The 17,302-nt window shown below is 43.6% G+C and overlaps 1 protein-coding gene across 5 annotated transcripts in view; it reads left to right on the forward strand.

Annotated features, from left to right (window-relative positions):
- The window catches only part of PRKCB (protein kinase C beta), a 348,138-nt gene that overhangs the window by 299,877 nt on the left and 30,959 nt on the right, over window positions 1–17,302 (forward strand). For all 5 annotated transcript variants that reach the window (XM_045195451.2, XM_053926150.1, XM_053926155.1 and 2 more), the window contains 5 exons: window positions 6,564–6,655; window positions 8,485–8,547; window positions 10,302–10,440; window positions 15,847–15,927; window positions 16,207–16,314. In XM_045195451.2, the coding sequence (XP_045051386.2) occupies window positions 6,564–6,655; window positions 8,485–8,547; window positions 10,302–10,440; window positions 15,847–15,927; window positions 16,207–16,314 (483 nt within the window). The remainder of the gene's footprint in view (window positions 1–6,563; window positions 6,656–8,484; window positions 8,548–10,301; window positions 10,441–15,846; window positions 15,928–16,206; window positions 16,315–17,302) is intronic.

Here is a 17,302-nt window from a genome sequence, read left to right on the forward strand (position 1 = left end):
TTTTGGGTTCTTGTGAGTTCATTATTGTTTGTTTCCAGAAAGTTTTTGATATCTTCCCTAATCTCGTTCTTGACCCATTCATTGTTTAACACCATGCTGTTCAATCTCCATGATTTTTAGTGTTTTGGGTTTTTTCCTTTGGAGTTGGTCTCTAGTTTCAGTCCCTTGTGGTCAGAGAAAATGCTTGATATGATTTCAGTTTTCTCAAATTTGTTGAGGATTGTTTTGTGTCTATCATGTGGTCTATCTTTAAAAAAGCTCCATGCACACTGGAAAAGAATGTGTATTTTGCTTCTTTGGGATGAAAAACTCTCTATATATCAGTTAAGTCCATTTCACCTAGGGAATTGTTAAGTGACACAATATCCTTCTTGATATTTTGTTTGGAAGACCTGTCCATTTTTGACAGTGGGGTGTTAAAGTCCCCTACTATGATTGTGTTGCTGTCAATATCTTTCTTGAAGTCCTCCAAGATTTTCTTAATGTATTTAGGTGCTCCTATGTTGGGTGCATATATATTCACAATGTTTATGTCTTCTTGGTGGATTCTTCCTTTGAGTATTATGAAGTGACCTTCTGGGTCTCTCTTTGTGGCCCTTCTTTGGAAGTCTATTTTGTCTGATATGAGTATTGCTACCCCTCCTTTTTTTTCCTGTCTCTTTGCTTGGAAAATTTGTTTCTAGCCCTTCACTTTCAGTCTATGTAGGTCTTCTGTCCTGAGACGGGTCTCTTGTAGGCAGCATATGTGTGGGTCATGTTTTCTTATCCATTTAGCTATTCTATGTCTTTTGATTGGAGCATTTAATCCATTTACGTTTAAGGTTATTATCGATAGGTAGTTATTCATTGCCTTTTTTTCCTACCTGTGTTCCTCTTTCTTTCTCTTTTCCTTCCTTTCCTTAAAGCAGTCCCTTTAGCATCTCTTGCAGAGGCGGTTTGGTGGAAGTGTATTCTTTTAGACTTCTTTTGTCTGGGAAACTCCTTATTTGGCCTTCTATCTTGATTGAGAGCATTGCTGGGTAAAGTAGTCCTGGTTGTAGGCCTCTGGTTCTCATTACTTGGAATATTTTTTGCCATTCTCTTCTGGCTTGGAGCGTTTCCATTGAGAAGTCAGTTGCTAACCTTATTGGGGCTCCCTTGCATGTTACTTCCTGTTTCTCCCTTGCTGCCTTTAAGATCCTCTCTTTATCCTGGAATTTTGCCATTTTAATTACAATGTGTCTTGCAGTGGGCCTCTTTGGGTTCCTCTTGCTTGGGACTCTCTGTGTTTCCTGGATTTGTGTGACTTTTTCTCTCCTCAGTTTAGGGAAATTTTCCATCATTACTTTTTCAAACAGGTTTCCTATCCCTTGCTTCTTCTTGTCCTTCTGGTATTCCTATTATACGGATATTGTTACCTTTCATGTTGTCCTGCATTTCCCTTAATCCCTCTCCATTCTTTCTGAGCCTCTTTTCCTTTTCTTGCTCTTTCTGGGTGTTTTTTTGTACTTTTTCTTCCAGCTCGCTGATCCGATCCTCTGCTTCATCAAGTGTGCTTTCGATTCCTTCTACTGTGTTCTTCAGTTCAGAAATTGTATTCTTCATTTCCTCTTGGCCCTTGTGGATAGTTTCTATTTCCTTTTTGATGTTGATATAGTTTGCAGTGAGTTCATTGTAGTTTTCCTGTAGTTTCTGGTAATTCTCTGTGAGCTGAGTGAGCTTCCTGATAACTATTGCTTCAAACTCAGTATGTGATAGTTGACTTGCCTCTTTTTCAGTTAGCATTCTTTCTGAGGCTTCCTCCTTTCCTTTCATTTGGGGATTGTTTCTTTGTCTTCCCATTGTTTGTGAGACTCTTCTTGTTAGCCTCTGCTTCTTAAATTGATCTGTTCTTACTCCCTGGGTTTTTGATATGAACTTCTCTGGTAGGATGCCAGTGGGATTCAGTGGTGCCGTCTCCTGAGAAATCTCCTGAGATGGCACCACTCCTGAGCTCGCTGGTCTTGGGCTGTCATTGTTGGGTCTAACAGGGTCTAACTCTGGTCTTTTCAGATTTCCAGGTTTTATTGTCTCACTTGTGGGAACAAGAGGGGAAAAAAAATAAAAAGGGAAGGAAGGAAAAAGGAATGGAAAAGGAAGGAAGGCAGGAAGAAGGAATAAAAAAAAGTCAAAGGAAAGATAAGAAGGAATTTTAACAAAAATTAAAGTAAAAAAAAATAAAAGAAGGCAGGAAGAAGGAATAAAAAAGTAAAGGAAGGAAGGAAGAAGGAATAAAAAAAGAAAGAAGGACAAAAAGGAAGTAGGAGAGAAAAGAAGGGGAAGAAAAGTATTCTGCTGGCTTTAAACTGGTCAGGTTAGTTCTGCTGGTCTTCCTGTCTGTGAAACGGGAGGGGGTGGTTGTAGGGATTGGTTTCACTTTTCTCTCTTTCTGAGCCACACTCTTCTCCATTGTCCAGCCTCCAGTCCAGTTCATCTAGGTCCTTCTGCTTCCCCTTAGGCCTTTATTCCACCAGTTGTGTTGTCCTTGAGGTGCACCAGTTAGGGGCAACTCCCACTCCACCTTCTTGCTCTTTGCTGTCCCAGATGCTAGGGGCTCTCTGTGCTCCTTCAGGGTAGTTCAGCCCCCTACTGGGTCGAGTCTTTCCAGGAACTGCAGTCTCCCCTAGCCCTGCAGCTCCCTTCTGCTGGGCGTTCTGCCTTCCTCCTAGAGAGCTAGTAGGCCCTACAGGGCTCTATGCACAGGGGCTAGGTGGGAGGTGTTCAGTCCCCGGTGCTTCAGGTGTGGTCACCCACAGGCAGTCAGGCCATTTTTCGGGTTGTACACCGATTCCAGGCTTTGGGCCTCTTTGCCCGGGCAGCCGGGCCGTTGATCAGGGTGCGCACCCATCTGAGGTTTCAGGTGTGGGCGCCCAGGCCGCTGATTGATGTACGCACCCACCCGGGGGCTTTGGGCCTGTCCTCCCAGGCAGCAGGCCACTGATCAGGGTGCGCACCAACCAGGCTTCAGGTGTGTGCTGGGGCTGCTTATCCGTTGTTCACAGTCCAGCAGCTGACAGGGTGGGGGCGCAAGAGGCCACGTGGCTGCTGCAGAGAATTCTCTAAACAGCCACTGAGTGCCTCTATATTCTCTTTTTCTTTTTGAGAAAGTCCTCCTATTCAAGCCCCCCCCCCCCTCCATCCAAACAAACACCTGGCCTCTCAGACAGCCCAGCCTGGCTCTCTCCCAAGAATCCTGCAGCAGACCTTGCGCCCTGGCAGGGGCTTCAGCCACTCCAGTCCCTGCACTCGTCCCAGGGACCTTATTGTCCTTAAGCACTCTTCTTACCGTCAGATCTTTCAATGTCCTCTGTCTTTGGTCTCCGATCTTTATATATGCTAGAATACCATTGGCTGTTCGCTCTGTTCCTCAGATCAGCTAGGCGTTTCACTGATACCGAGGGGAAGTGGACTCCGCTCCCACCTATCTTGCCACCATCTTCTCTCCTGTTGTTTTTCCATATACCTTATTGTTTTAGGTCTTATAGTTAGGTCTTTATCATACTAAGTGAAATAAGTAGACAGGAACAGATAAGAACCGAATGATTTCAGTTATATAGGTTATAAAAAAGGAAGCAACAAATGCAAAAACAAAACAAACTCACAGACACAATATGGTGGTTACCAGAGGGGAAGTGGGTGGAGGGAGAATAAACAATGTAAAGGGGGTCAAATACATGATGAGGGAAGGAGACTAGGCTATGGGTGGTGAGCACACAATGCAATAAACGGATGACGTATTATAGAATTGTACACTGCAACTTATGTATGTTAAGTAATGTAACCAGTGTCACTTCAGTAAATTTAATTAGAACATTGTAGTCCATCTTCCAGCTAAGATGGAGGCATAGGTAGACACACTGTGCCTCCTCACACAACCAAAAGAAGGACAACAACAATTCAAAAACAAAAAACAACCAGAAGTGACAGAAAATCTAACTGTATGGAAGTCCAACAACCAAGGAGATAAAGAAGAAACATCCAGACCCGAATGGAGGGGTGGAGACGGGCAGCCAGTGCGGCAGCTGGCGGACTCAGTGAGGTGGCGGATTGTGGAACAGGGCAGGCCAGGTGCAGCTAGCAGACCTCACAAGGTGGTGGCTGGCAGATGCTGTGGCCCCACATTTGCGCATAGATAAACCAGGAGGAACGGCAGAGGAGTGAAGCAGACCATGCAACCCAGGGCTCCAGCATGGGGAAATAAAGCCTGAAACCTCTGATTCAAAACACTCATGTTGTTGAGGCAGCAGCAGGAGAAATTCCCAGCCTCACAGGAGAGTTTGTTGGAGAGACCCACAGGGGCCTAGAGCATGCACAAGCCCACTCACTTGGGAATCAGCACCAGAAGGGCCCAATTTGACTGTGGGTAGCACAGGGAGTGACTGAAATCCGCCAGAGTGGAGCAAGCTCCATTGCTCCCTCTCGGCCCCTCCCCCACATACAGCGTCACAGCAGAGTGACCAGCGTTACCCTGCCCTGGTGAACACCTAAGGCTCTGCCCCTTTATATAACAGGCATGCCAAGACAAAAAAAAAATGGCCCAAATGAAAGAGCAGATCAAAGCTCCAGTAAAAATAACAACTAAGCAGCTACCAGATAGCCAACTTATCAGATGCACAGTTCAAAACACTGGTAATCAGGAAGCTCACAGAATTGGTTGAATTTGGTCACAAATTAGATGAAAAAATGAAGGCTATGCTAAGAGAAACAAAGGAAAATGTACAGGGAACCAGTAGCAATGGGAAGGAAACTGGGACTCAAATCAATGGTGTGGACCAGAAGGAAGAAAGAAACGTCTAACCAGAAAAGAATGAAGAAACAAGAATTCAAAAAAATGAGGAGAGGCTTAGGAACCTCCAAGACAACTTGAAACATTCCAACATCCAAATTATAGGGGTACCAGAAGGAGAAGAGGACAACCAAGAAATTGAAAACTTATTTGAACAAATAATGAAGGAGAACTTCCCCAGTCTGGCAAAGGAAATAGACTTCCAGGCAGTCCAGGAAGCTCAGAGTCCCAAAGATGCTGGACCCAAGGAGGAACACACCAAGGCACATCATAATTACATTACCCAAGATTAAAGATAAGGAGAGAATCTTAGAAGCAGCAAGAGAAAAGGACACAGTTACCTACAAAGGAGTTCCCATAAGACTGTCAGCTGATTTCTCAAAAGAGACCTTGCAGGCAAGAAGGAGCTGGAAAGAAGTATTTGAAGTTGTGAAAGGCAAGGACCTACATCCAAGATTGCTCTATCCAGCAAAGCTAACATTTAGAATAGAAAGACAGATAAAGTGCTTCTCAGATAAGGTCAAGTTAAAGGAGTTCATCATCACCAAGCCGTTATTATATGAAATGTTAAAGGGACTTATCTAAGAAAAAGAAGATAAAAAATATGAACTGTAAAAATGACAGCAAACTCACAGTTATTAAGAACCACACCTAAAACAAAAACAAGAGCAAACTAGGCAAACAACTAGAACAGGAACAGAACCACAGAAATGGAGACTACATGGAGGGTTATCAACAGGGGAGTGGGAAGGGGAGAGGAGGGAAAGTTACAGAGAATAAGTAACATAAATGGTAGGTAGAAAATAGACAGCGGGAGGGTAAGAATAGTATAGGAAATGTAGAAGCCAAAGAACTTATATGTATGACCCATGGACATGAACTGTAGGGGGGGAATGTGGGAGGGGAGGGGTGGGCAGCATGGAGTGGAGTGAGGGGGGGAAATGGGCCAACTGTTATAGCATAATCAATAAATATATTTTTAAAAAGTAAAAATAAATTAATAAATTAATTAAAAACCAAAACAAAACATTGTAGTCCAGTTGCCAGCTGGGGTGTCAGTCATCTGAAGGTCTGGCTGGGGCTGGAGGATGTTTCCAAGTTGGGTCACTCACGTGGCTGGGCGTTAGTGCTTGATGTTTGGCAGGAGCCACATGTACCATTCCACAGTGCTGCTCGACTGTCCCCATGGCAGGGCCCCGCCTTCCTCCAGAGCAAGTGACTTAAGACAGAGCAAGATGGAAACTGTCATGTCTTTTATGACCCAGTCTTGGAAGTCACTCATTGTCATTTTTACTGTATCCTATTGGTTACTAAGTCAGTCCTGCTCCTTGAGGGAAGGGACTGCACAAGGTTGTTACTACCAAGAGGTAAAAAACATGAGGGACACCATGAGGGCATCAGTAGGCCCACCTATAAACCATAATAGTATGTACTTAATATTTTTCACTTTTTACTAAAATTAGCCTTATACTAAATAATATCCTTTAAGTTCCAAGAATCATGTGCTAATTATATTTTTCAGTACAAATGAATATAAACTTAGAGTTATTAATTAAAAAGAAGATTCATATACCACCTGTGCTCACCTGCATACTTCCAGTGGCACAAAGGCTGCACATGGGGTAACGACGGGCCCGGTAGCCAGAGGCCTGTTGTAGAGTCCTGGTGGTTTTAGGCCATAAGCCCCAGCTATTCTCTGCTATCCATTTGGAACCTGAAAAACGACCGATGTTGATGTTGTCATGTTGTCTTACTCCAGGACCGCCTGTACTTTGTGATGGAATACGTGAATGGTGGTGACCTCATGTACCACATCCAGCAGGTTGGCCGGTTTAAGGAGCCTCATGCTGTGTAAGTGAGAACTTTGCTAAGCATTTCCCTTGGGATATGTGGGCAGGTTGTTAGTTCCTTTGGATTTGTAGCTGAATAGGGATTTGAAGTATTTGGGGCTGCTTCTTCATAAGAAAGGTATGGCCAGGGAAAAGGCACTCTGCTTGATGTGGCATGCTTCTTTCTTCCTGACATCAGCTAAGAACTTGACATTTGAAAACCATAGCTGTTTCTTCATCTGTAATTCCTGCTCCTGACTCACAAGGAAAGGCCTCTCGCTTCCTTGGAGAATGGCATTGTGAGTTTTGTTCATTCATTTGTCAGTATTTATTCAGAGCTCACTATGTGCTCGGCCCAAACAGTTTTTTTGAAACTTACTCAAGATCACAGAGCTGGTGTAAGGCAGATCCAGAATTCTGACCCAAATCTTTGCTCATGTTCTCTGTCCTACACCATGGTCCCTTCATGTGCCCCCATGTCAGGGGATGAGGACCAAGTTACATCGTGGCTGTGCTCTGTTGCTTCTGGGTGGGGAGACTGATCAGAGTCCATTCTGTCCCTCTCAGTCTACAAGGCAGCCATCTCTTCTTTTTTTAAGTAAGTCATTTTCATTGTTACTCTGTTACAGATGTCCCAATTTTCCCCCCTTTGCCCTTCTCCCCCCATGTTCCCCCACCCAACTCCCACAGTCAATTCCCACACTGTCATCCATGTCCATGGGTCATTTGTACATGTTCTTTGTCTAGTCCCTTACTCTCCCTTACTCTTCTTTCCACCATAATCCTCCTCCTCCCTCCCTTCTGGTCACTTTCAGTCTGTTCCATGTTTCCATGACTGTGGTTCTGTTTTATTTATTAGTTTATTTTGTTCATTAGATTCATCTTGTAGGTAAGATCATATGGTATTTGTCTTTCACCGACTGGCTTATTTCACATAGCATAATATTCTCCAGTTCCATCCATGCTGTCACAAAAGGTAGGAGCTCCTTCTTTTTCTCTGCTGTGTAGTATTCCATTGTGTAAATGTTCCAGTTTTTTGATCCATTCATTTACTGATGGGCACTTAGGCTGTTTCCAGCACTTGGCTATTGTAAATTGTGCTGCTATGAACAAAGGCATGCATAGGTTCTTTTGAATTGGTGATTCAGGATCCTTAGGGTATAATCCCTGCAGCAGAACACAATGTCATCATGTTTCTCCCCCACTGTTGGTGAACAGGAATATGGCAAGTCCTAGGGTGAGTGATGATAGCCTCACCTAGGACATTTGCTCAGCCAGCCCTTGTGGCTTTCTGGTTCTCTCCAAACCTCTTGCTTCCTGAGCCTTCAGTAAGAGATTTCACATCCTGGCAGGGTCATTTATTAGTTGTATAACTTGGCCAAGTTATCATGTCACTAAGCCTCAGTTTCCTCATTTAAAAAGCAGGGACGTAATAGTAAGACCCACCTCATAGGATTGTTATGAAGATTAAATCAGATAATAACCTAAAATGATGTTAGATACTTAGCCTGTCTTCAACAGATGGTAGCTGTTATTATTAAGATATTTTAACGTGGTATAATCTGAAACAATCATTCTCTGTCTAGTCCATCATATCCCACGGCCTCCTCTCCACTGAGTAATTGCTGAAAATCTGACGACCCCAATTTGTTCTTAGGGCAGCCTCATAGCTCTCCAAACTCTGCTTATCCAACCCTACTCCCCTAGTTTGTTTTATGAGATGGGTGGCTGAACATCCGTGGTGAGACATTGATGCCCTATGCCCAGTTCAATATTATATTGAATTCTGAGAGTTGCCAAGCGTATGGTGTCCTTGCATTTCTCCATGGCTTTTTTTTTTTTTAATTTCAGATTTTATGCTGCAGAAATTGCCATCGGCTTGTTCTTCTTACAGAGCAAGGGCATCATTTACCGGTATGTGAGCACCTTCCATCTCCTCGTCTGCCTTTGCTCCTCCCTTCCCTACCTCTTTCTTCAACTGTTTTTAAAATTAGACTCTGTGGTGGGGGAGGAATCCTCCAGTGCTAACTTGGGCATGTGTTCTATCAGGCAGCATCACCCACTTCCCTGGCAGAATTCAGCTGCTCTGTATGGTGATAATGATCCCTATGGACTCTGCCACCAGGGATGGTTTGGAGCCTCAAACTGGAGACCATTTGCTGTAAGGAGGTGGCTCACCAGTAGGGCTCAGCACTTCTTTCTCTTGCCCATGGAACCCACATTTGGGGAGCAAGCAAGGGATCCTGGCTGCCAGAATATGATAGGTCATAGTATTATGAAACAAATTGTGTTGTTTTACTGTATAACCACAATTAGAAATGGATTTCCTAGTAGCTTGCCCTGAAAGACAGAATTAAGTTTAGGACTTGGCATTTGCCTGTTTTTGGAGGAGCAAGTATATGATCATAGCTGTATGAGTTATACCATTTTATGTTTCATGCAAAGCAGACTGTTGAGCCTGAGGCTGCTATTTGTCAGTGAGTCCGGGGTGTGCAATTCTTCTTATACCACATGGATGCAAACAGCATAGACAGTGCCAGCCTGGGCTGCTTTGCTGTACGAGAGAAACAGGCAGGGGCACAGGGCTTCCAAAGGGCACTTGGCATAGGTGGGGGTTTGTTTAAAAGGCCCTGATGAGGCCCAGAAGTCCATTTCATTCATTCATTTGACAAACATTTATCAAATGCCTACTATGTGCTAAGCACTGTTTCAGGTGGTGGGGGTACAGCTGTGAGAAAAATAGGCAAAGTCACCTGCCTTTGTAGAACTTGTAGTGATGGGAGACAGATATGTAAATTAAGATGTAATCTGTCAAGTAGTGATAAGAGCTATGGAGAAACATCAAGCGGTGACAACATGGGATTAGGGTCTGAAGAGTTAGGGTGGCCTCAGAGTCCTGGACCTTTTAAAGCAACTGAAGGATGTAGGACTACAAGGCATAAAGGGATCAGCTCTGGTGGTCTCAAGGTAGGTAAAATGGTGAGTCTGTGGGTGCTGGTGGGATGGAGGGATGGAAGGTGAGGTCCTTGCCAGAAGCCTGCAGAGTCCTGGGGCTTTTTTTCACTCCTTGGAGTGGTGGTAGGAAATCTGGTTGGGGAGGAACGATCTCGTCCTGAAGCAGAGTCCCCACTCACCCTTTTTCTCCTGATAATGGAGGGTAAAGGTCAGAAAGAGGAGTGGTTTTACCCGGCCCATGTCCTAGAAACTGGCCTGGGAGAGCTTGGAGCACTTGGGTTCTCTCAACTAGTTTTTCTCCTCCATTATTCTCCTCAATATAAAAAAATAATTCTATGAAAAATATCTCTTCCTACAAAAGGTAAGGGGTCTTACACACATCAGTTTGTGAAGTGCTACTGGATACAGGAAGCCTCTGCAGACACTCTGCCCTTCATTTAGCATTCTGTGGGCCTCTCTTCTCAGATCTGATGTCTCACTATGTCCTCATGAGAAATTTGGCACAGTTGGCTTTGTAGAAAAAGAAAAACACAAAGGTTTGTGCACCCTTCTTCATCTTCCTGCCAGGTTGTAAGCTATTGTGGAGGGGAAGAGCTGCCTTATTTTCACTTCTGTTCCCCCACAACACCTAGCACAATGTTTTGCACAAAATGTGTGGTTGACCTAAAATACATAACATTTATTAAGTCCCTGAATTCTTATGTTCGCAACAGTGACCTAAAACTTGACAACGTGATGCTGGATTCTGAGGGCCATATCAAGATCGCTGATTTTGGCATGTGTAAGGAGAACATCTGGGATGGCGTGACCACCAAGACATTCTGCGGCACTCCAGACTACATCGCCCCTGAGGTGAGAGCCAACAGGACCCCAGTGCCCATTGCACCGATGCCCCTGCTCCCTAGGTGGCTGCAATAGAGCAAACCTCAGGCTGTCCTCCTCCCATACTCCAGGTCATCCCTTTGAGATTGTGCATGCAGATTAACTCAGCGCACATCCAGCAGCTCAGGACCAAAATACGTCAAGGTATGGGAGAAATTTAAATAAAACTCAAAGAACCATCCACCACATATCAATAAAATTTTTCGTCAAGCTGCTTTGGCCCATGGCCAGATGATACCTCCTAATTGTGACATTGTAGTGTTTGTTAAGAAGAGGGAAAAGAGAGAGAGAGGTCCCCTGGGCTGACATTTGACACAGGGTGTGTCCTAACAGCTATGCAGTAGTTGTACTGAACCCTGGTAGACTCATAATTTTTCTTCCAGTGATGAAGATATGAATGAAAGGGTGAAGATTTAATTCTAGTGCCCCCTCCCTTCCAAAAGGAAATGGTCAGTTGCAGAATGAGTTTCCCCAACACATCATGGTACAAAAATTTGTGCCAGAGGATAGTTTTCCTTTTTCTCTGAATTGGTGCCCAGAGAGGTTACTTTCTGTGCAATCTGTTACTAGGCTTTTTTAAGAAATGGAACCGAGGGTGTGGCACAGACTCTTAGAAATGGACATTCTGGAATTCTTCTTTCCTTGACTGTCTTTCACTTGATATGTAACAATGGTGACAGGAGACCCCATGTAATTAAATAACTCAGCACAAAATATAAAACCTGCGTTCTCTTGTACCAAAGCAGGTCCTCTTCTGGGAATCTAGGTCCTGGAAACACACACACAAACACACACGGGTAGAAGGATATGTATTCAAAACCCTTTCTTCACCAAAGCACTATTTTTGGCAGACAACCTCAATGACTATCAATAAAGGAATGGTTAGCTCCAATACACAACATTTCTATTAGGAAATGATATGCAGCCTTTATGAAGTGCAGAGTACATCTGTATGGACTACATGAACAATAGCTATCAGTCAGGGAACGGGCAATAGACTGAACTATTTATAGTGTGAAATACTATTGACATTGATTCAAAAGAGTGAGTTAGATATATATGTAGATATGGAAAGATCTTTAAGATATATTGTTAAGAGAAGAAAATCAAGGTCAAACTGATGAATACAACATGATACCATTTGTGGAAAATTAAACAATACACAGAACACTGCTATACGTTTCCTATGAGTATGTACATGAGTGTGTAAGAGCATGGAAAATCTGGAAGATTACACGTTTTATAACATTGGCTACCTTTGGTGTTAAAGGCATGGTACAGAGAAATGTAGCTCAATCTGTATACTGTTTAAAATTTTCACAATGCAAATGTATTTTTTCATTATAATACTGGAGTCATTAAAAATATCACCCTTTAAAAGAATGAATCCTTTTTAGGACCCCATGGAGTTTTCCTTATGTGGCCTACCCTGGTTTATTGTCAGACATGTTTCCTGAACTGCCTTGAGTTCCATAATCTCTAGCTCTCTTGTTGCACTTGACAGTCACCTGAGGAACTTTTAAAATGTAGGTGTCATCCTGGATGGATGGAGTCAGACTCTCTGCAGGGTGGGGCCCAATGTCTGTGGTTTTCAGCATTTGCCTGGGGGTTGTGATGCCAGCATGCCCGAAGGGCCCCCTCTCCAGCCCAAGGGTCAGGTTCAGCTTCCCTCGGCTTCACCATTAGCTAACCATCACCTCCTGCACCTTCTTTCCCGTCCTCAGGCTCTCTTGTCCTTTGTAACAGGATTAAGTTGTTAGGTTCTCAGGAAGATCAATATGAAGTGAAGTGAAGATACTGATACAGTGACGAGTGTCCTCACAGAAAGCCTTCCCTCTGGTGGTTCATTCTCCTCGGAAGGCGTTTCTGATCTGAGCAGAAGCTCAGGTGGGACATGGCATTTGATAAATGGACCAAGTTTGTGCAGACACATTTACTCAATAAAACAAGCAATCACTGAATTAGATAACTTTCTAGTAATAGCAAACATTTTGAGGATGTAATATATGAGAGGCATATATTTTTCTTCCATTCTCATAAACCCTATGACCTCATAGATATCATGATGAACTTTGTTTGGTAGATGAAGAAACTGAAACTTAGAGAAGTTATGTTTCTTATTCCAAGGTTGCACAGCTGTGAAGCAGCAGTCAGGACCCAAAGTTGGGACTCTTACCTCAGACCTTGACCTTTTACCTTTGCTCTATCACCTCTGAACCCCTTTGATACATAGTTTTACACCCTACGTACTGAAATATGGATGGTTACAGCTATTCTAGACTTTGACATACCCTAGCAATTTGGTAATAACTATTAAAAACCTGAAAACTGACTTCCAGCCAAGATGGAGGTGTGGGAAGATACATTTTGCCTGTTTGCACAACCAAAAGAAGGGAAACACCATATTTAAAGATAAAAAAACAACCAGAACTGCCAGAAAATCAAACTGTATGGAAGTCCAATAACCAAGGAGTTAAAGAAGAAACATTCATTCAGTCTGATAGGAGGGGCAGAGATGGGCAGCCAGGGCACACAGCAAGGTGGCAGCTGGAGTACCTGGTGGGCAAAGCAGCAGCTAACGGACTGGGGTGGACAAAACTGTGGCTGGCAGACCAGTCAGTCCCACATTAACCAGGAGGAACAACTGGGGAGCGAGACAGACCACACAACCCAGGTTTCCAGTGCGGGGAAATAAAGCTTCAAAACCTCTGGCTGTAAAATGCTGTGGGGGTTGCAGTGTCAGGAGAAACTCCCAGCCTAACAGAAGGGTTCGTTGGAAAGGCCCACAGGGTCTTAGAACATACACAAACCCACCCACCTGGGAATCAGCACCAGAAGGGCCCAATTTGCTTGTGGGTAGCAGGGAAAGTCACTGAAAGCCCCCTGAGAGCCAAGCAAGCAGCATTGTTCTTTCTCTGACCCCTCCCCCACATACAGTACTACAACAGCATCCATGGTGGTGGCCCCACCCTGGTGAACACCTAAGGCTCCTCCCCTTACAATGTAACAGCTGCGAGGAGACAAAGAAATATGGCCCAAATGAAAGAATGGATCAAAGCTCCAGAAAAAATACAACTAAGCAATGAAGAAATAGCCAACCTACCAGATGCACAGTTCAAAACACTGGTAATCAGGATGCCCACAGAAATGGTTGAATATGGTTGCAAAAGAGAGGAAAAGGGGAAGGCTATGAAAAGTGAATTAAAGGAAAATGCACAGGGAACCAACAGTGACAGGAAGGAAGCCGGGACTCAAATCAACAGTTTGGAGCAGAAGGAAGAAATAAACATTCGACCAGAACAGAATGAAGAAACAAGAATCAAAAAAAATGAGGAGAGGCTTAGGAACCTCCAGGACAACTTTAAATGTTTCAACATCCAAATCATAGCAGTGTCGGAAGAAGAAGAAGAGCAAGAAATTGAAAACTTATTTGAACAAATAATGAAGGAGAACTTCCCCAATCTGGCAAAGGAAATAGACTTCCAGGAAGTCCAGGAACCTCAGAGAGTCCCAGAGAGGTTGGACCCAAGGAAGCATACACCAAGGCACATCATAATTACATTACCCAAGTTTAAAGATAAGGTAGAGAATCTTAGAAGGAGCAAGATAAAAGGAGACAGTTACCTATAAAAGAGTTCCCATAAGATTATCAGCTGCTTTCTCAAAAGAAACCTTGCAGGCAAGGAGAGGCTGGAAAGAAGTATTCCAAGTCATGAAAGGCAAGGACCCACATCCAAGATTACTCTGTCCAGCAAAGCTATCATTTAGAATGGAAGGGCAGATAAAGTGCTTCCCAGATAAGGTCAAGTTAAAGGAATTCATCATTACCAAGCCCTTATTATATGAAATGTTAAAGGGACTTATCTAAGAAAAATAAGATGATCAAAATTATGAATAGTGAAATGACAACAAACTCACAACTATCAACAACTGAACCTAAAAAAAACAAAAATGTAAAACAAACTAAGCAAACAACTAGAACAGGAACAGAATCCCAGAAATGGATATCACATAGAGGGTTGTCAGTGGGGAAGGGGCAGGGGAGAATGGAGGAAAAGGTACAGGGAATAAGCAGCATAAATGGTAGGTACAAAATAGATAGGGAGGGGTTAAGAATCGTATAGGAGATGGAGAAGCCAAAAAACTTATACTTACGACCCATGGACATGAACGAAGGATGGGGAATGCTGGTGGAAGGGGAATAAAGCGGGGGGTGGGGGGTGGGGAATGGGACAACTATAATAGCATAATCAATAAAATATACTGAAAAAGAAAAGAAATGTGAAAAAAACCCTTGTAGACTGTATATATCAATTGATCCCCCAATTCTACTTCTAGGTATTTACTTATTTTTCTGGAAAAAAATATGTCACTTTATTTGTACACTTAAAAAGTTGCACACAGAAACTTATAATACAGTACTGTGAAACAGGAAGGACTGTTAAGGAAAAGGGAAGGTGTTGCCTTCCACACTGTCTTCCAGCTTAGGAACTGATCTTCAGAAAATAATTAGTCAAATGTCGAAACATATATATACATAAGCATCTATATTGTAGCATCAGAAAAACCTAATCAATTGGGAATTGATAAAATAGATTTTGGGTAGTCATTCAGTGGAATACTATATTAAGGTAAACCTGATTATGTTGACATACAAATATTAACATGGAAAATTTATGTGAATAAATTTATTCCACACATTAAAGTGTTTATATTTATATAAAACATACATACACACAGAGCTTAATATGTGGTAATAGGAAAGAATCTGGAAGAAAATAGATCATAATTTTTCTCCTGATTAAGGATTATGGGTGATTTTAATTGTATTCTCTTATCTATATTTAAAAATAAATAGTAAAATATTAAGAAATGCTATTATTTTTAACTTAATTTTTTAAATTTGGGTAAACAAAAACATAAAATTTACCATCTTAACCATCTCTAAATATACAGTTCTGTAATGGTAAGTATATTCACATTGTTTTATAAATGTTATTACTTTTATAATGAGAACAAAGACAGTTTTTCTTTTTAAAAGGTCACACTTACTGTATTAAAATTAAAAATGACACGCCATACTAAGTGACTCCAAAAGGCACAGATGTTTTCCTCACCTGCAGGTGCCTCTGAAAGGAATATCCATCTCTGTAAGGGTGAAGAAACAGCTCGGGTGGACACTGGGCTCCCTGTCCTCTGTTTTAGACAGTGACAGTCAATTTAATCTTTCACAATAGGCAGGTGACAGGCAGAGGAAGACCTCTCCCTCCACTCTGCCCCCGGTGATGGTCACTCTCACTGTGGAGGAGCACGTTCAGTCTCCAGGTGTGACGGGAACCTGCACGCTTCCCTGATGGACTGCTTTCTGTCTTCCAGATAATCGCTTATCAGCCCTACGGGAAGTCAGTGGACTGGTGGGCATTTGGAGTCCTGCTGTATGAAATGCTAGCTGGTCAGGTAATTGAATTTTAAGTGATTTGTAGGAAAACTCCTCCCTCCACCCCATCTATGTAGTTTCTTTAGAAGAAAGTGTCAGCGTGATACCCACTCATGAATCTGAACCTCTCTGACTCCCACGGCCTTGCAGCTACTCTAGCCTGCTGGCTGTTTTTCCTCATCTTCTTGCTGGCAGCCCTGGAGTGCAGCCCCCTGGGGGCCCCAGGGAGAAGAGCCTGCTGGTTTGAGATGGTTGGAGAGGACCAACCTCCTCCTCATACCCTGTCTTCTGTCCCATAGGCACCCTTTGAAGGGGAGGATGAGGATGAACTCTTCCAGTCCATCATGGAACACAACGTGGCTTATCCAAAGTCCATGTCCAAGGAAGCAGTGGCCATCTGCAAAGGGGTGAGTGAGCTCCTGAGAACATTGGGCCAGGACCTCCACATCCAGGGTACACATTGCACTAGGGTGCCCCACCCAGGAGGAAGAACGGAGACTGAGCTCCACCTCCCACCCCACTTGGCAACCCCAAGCCCTGGCTCAGACCTGCTACTTCCCAGAGGAAACAGCACTTTTTCTCATATGCACAACAGTGCTGTAGAGGCCCACCCATAACCGCATCTTGCTGCTGGCTAGGCTCCAGCCTCTGGCCAGCACAGGGAATGCTGACTGGAATGAATGAGCCAGGGCAGAGATCCAGGAGAAGAGCTGGATCACGTGGGAAGGTGAGAGAGGTCTGCAGCATGAATCCACAGCCATGCCTGGGACTGCTGTGTGTGTGTGGTTAATTCTAAGAGCATGTGGCTTTTGTTTGTAGAAAATATACTTTTAAAGGATTCTCTAAATAAGCTGACCCAAATTCAGTCACCCTAACTCTCCACCTGCCCCCTACTCAACACCCAAACAGCAGAGAGTGCGCATATTTGTACACACGCAGCTTATGTAAATCACACTTGTGAAGAAGGCAGGACACCTGTTTTCGGGTGGGGATTGCTTGTTGTGCATCTGGTGCTAGGCCAGCACATGCTCACAGTGACCCAGGTGAGTCCCTGGACATGAATGGGCCTCACCTTCAGTGCTTTTTGCAAAGGGCCCCATGTGGATTGAAAACTGTATGCCTTTAAACATATTATTCAAATGTGGTAACTTTCCACCTGTGACAAGTATGAAAGCAACACTATGAGACCTTGGAGAATAAAGCCCAGAAATGCTTCCGTTTCCAAGGCATGTTCTCAAGATTAGAGTGTGGCTGTGCCTTCTAGTGGGTTCCCACCTGTGTGTCTGAATAAAGCAGGCTTGCCAGTCCTAGATCCTGAGGTGTTTGCAGATTCCCCATTGCCCACCCCAGCCCTGCTCTTCCTGAACGGTCAGGTGCCATGTGAGGTGCCCTGGG

Source organism: Desmodus rotundus, chromosome 1 (assembly GCF_022682495.2).
Source record: "Desmodus rotundus isolate HL8 chromosome 1, HLdesRot8A.1, whole genome shotgun sequence".
Classification (NCBI taxonomy): Eukaryota; Metazoa; Chordata; class Mammalia; order Chiroptera; family Phyllostomidae; genus Desmodus; species Desmodus rotundus.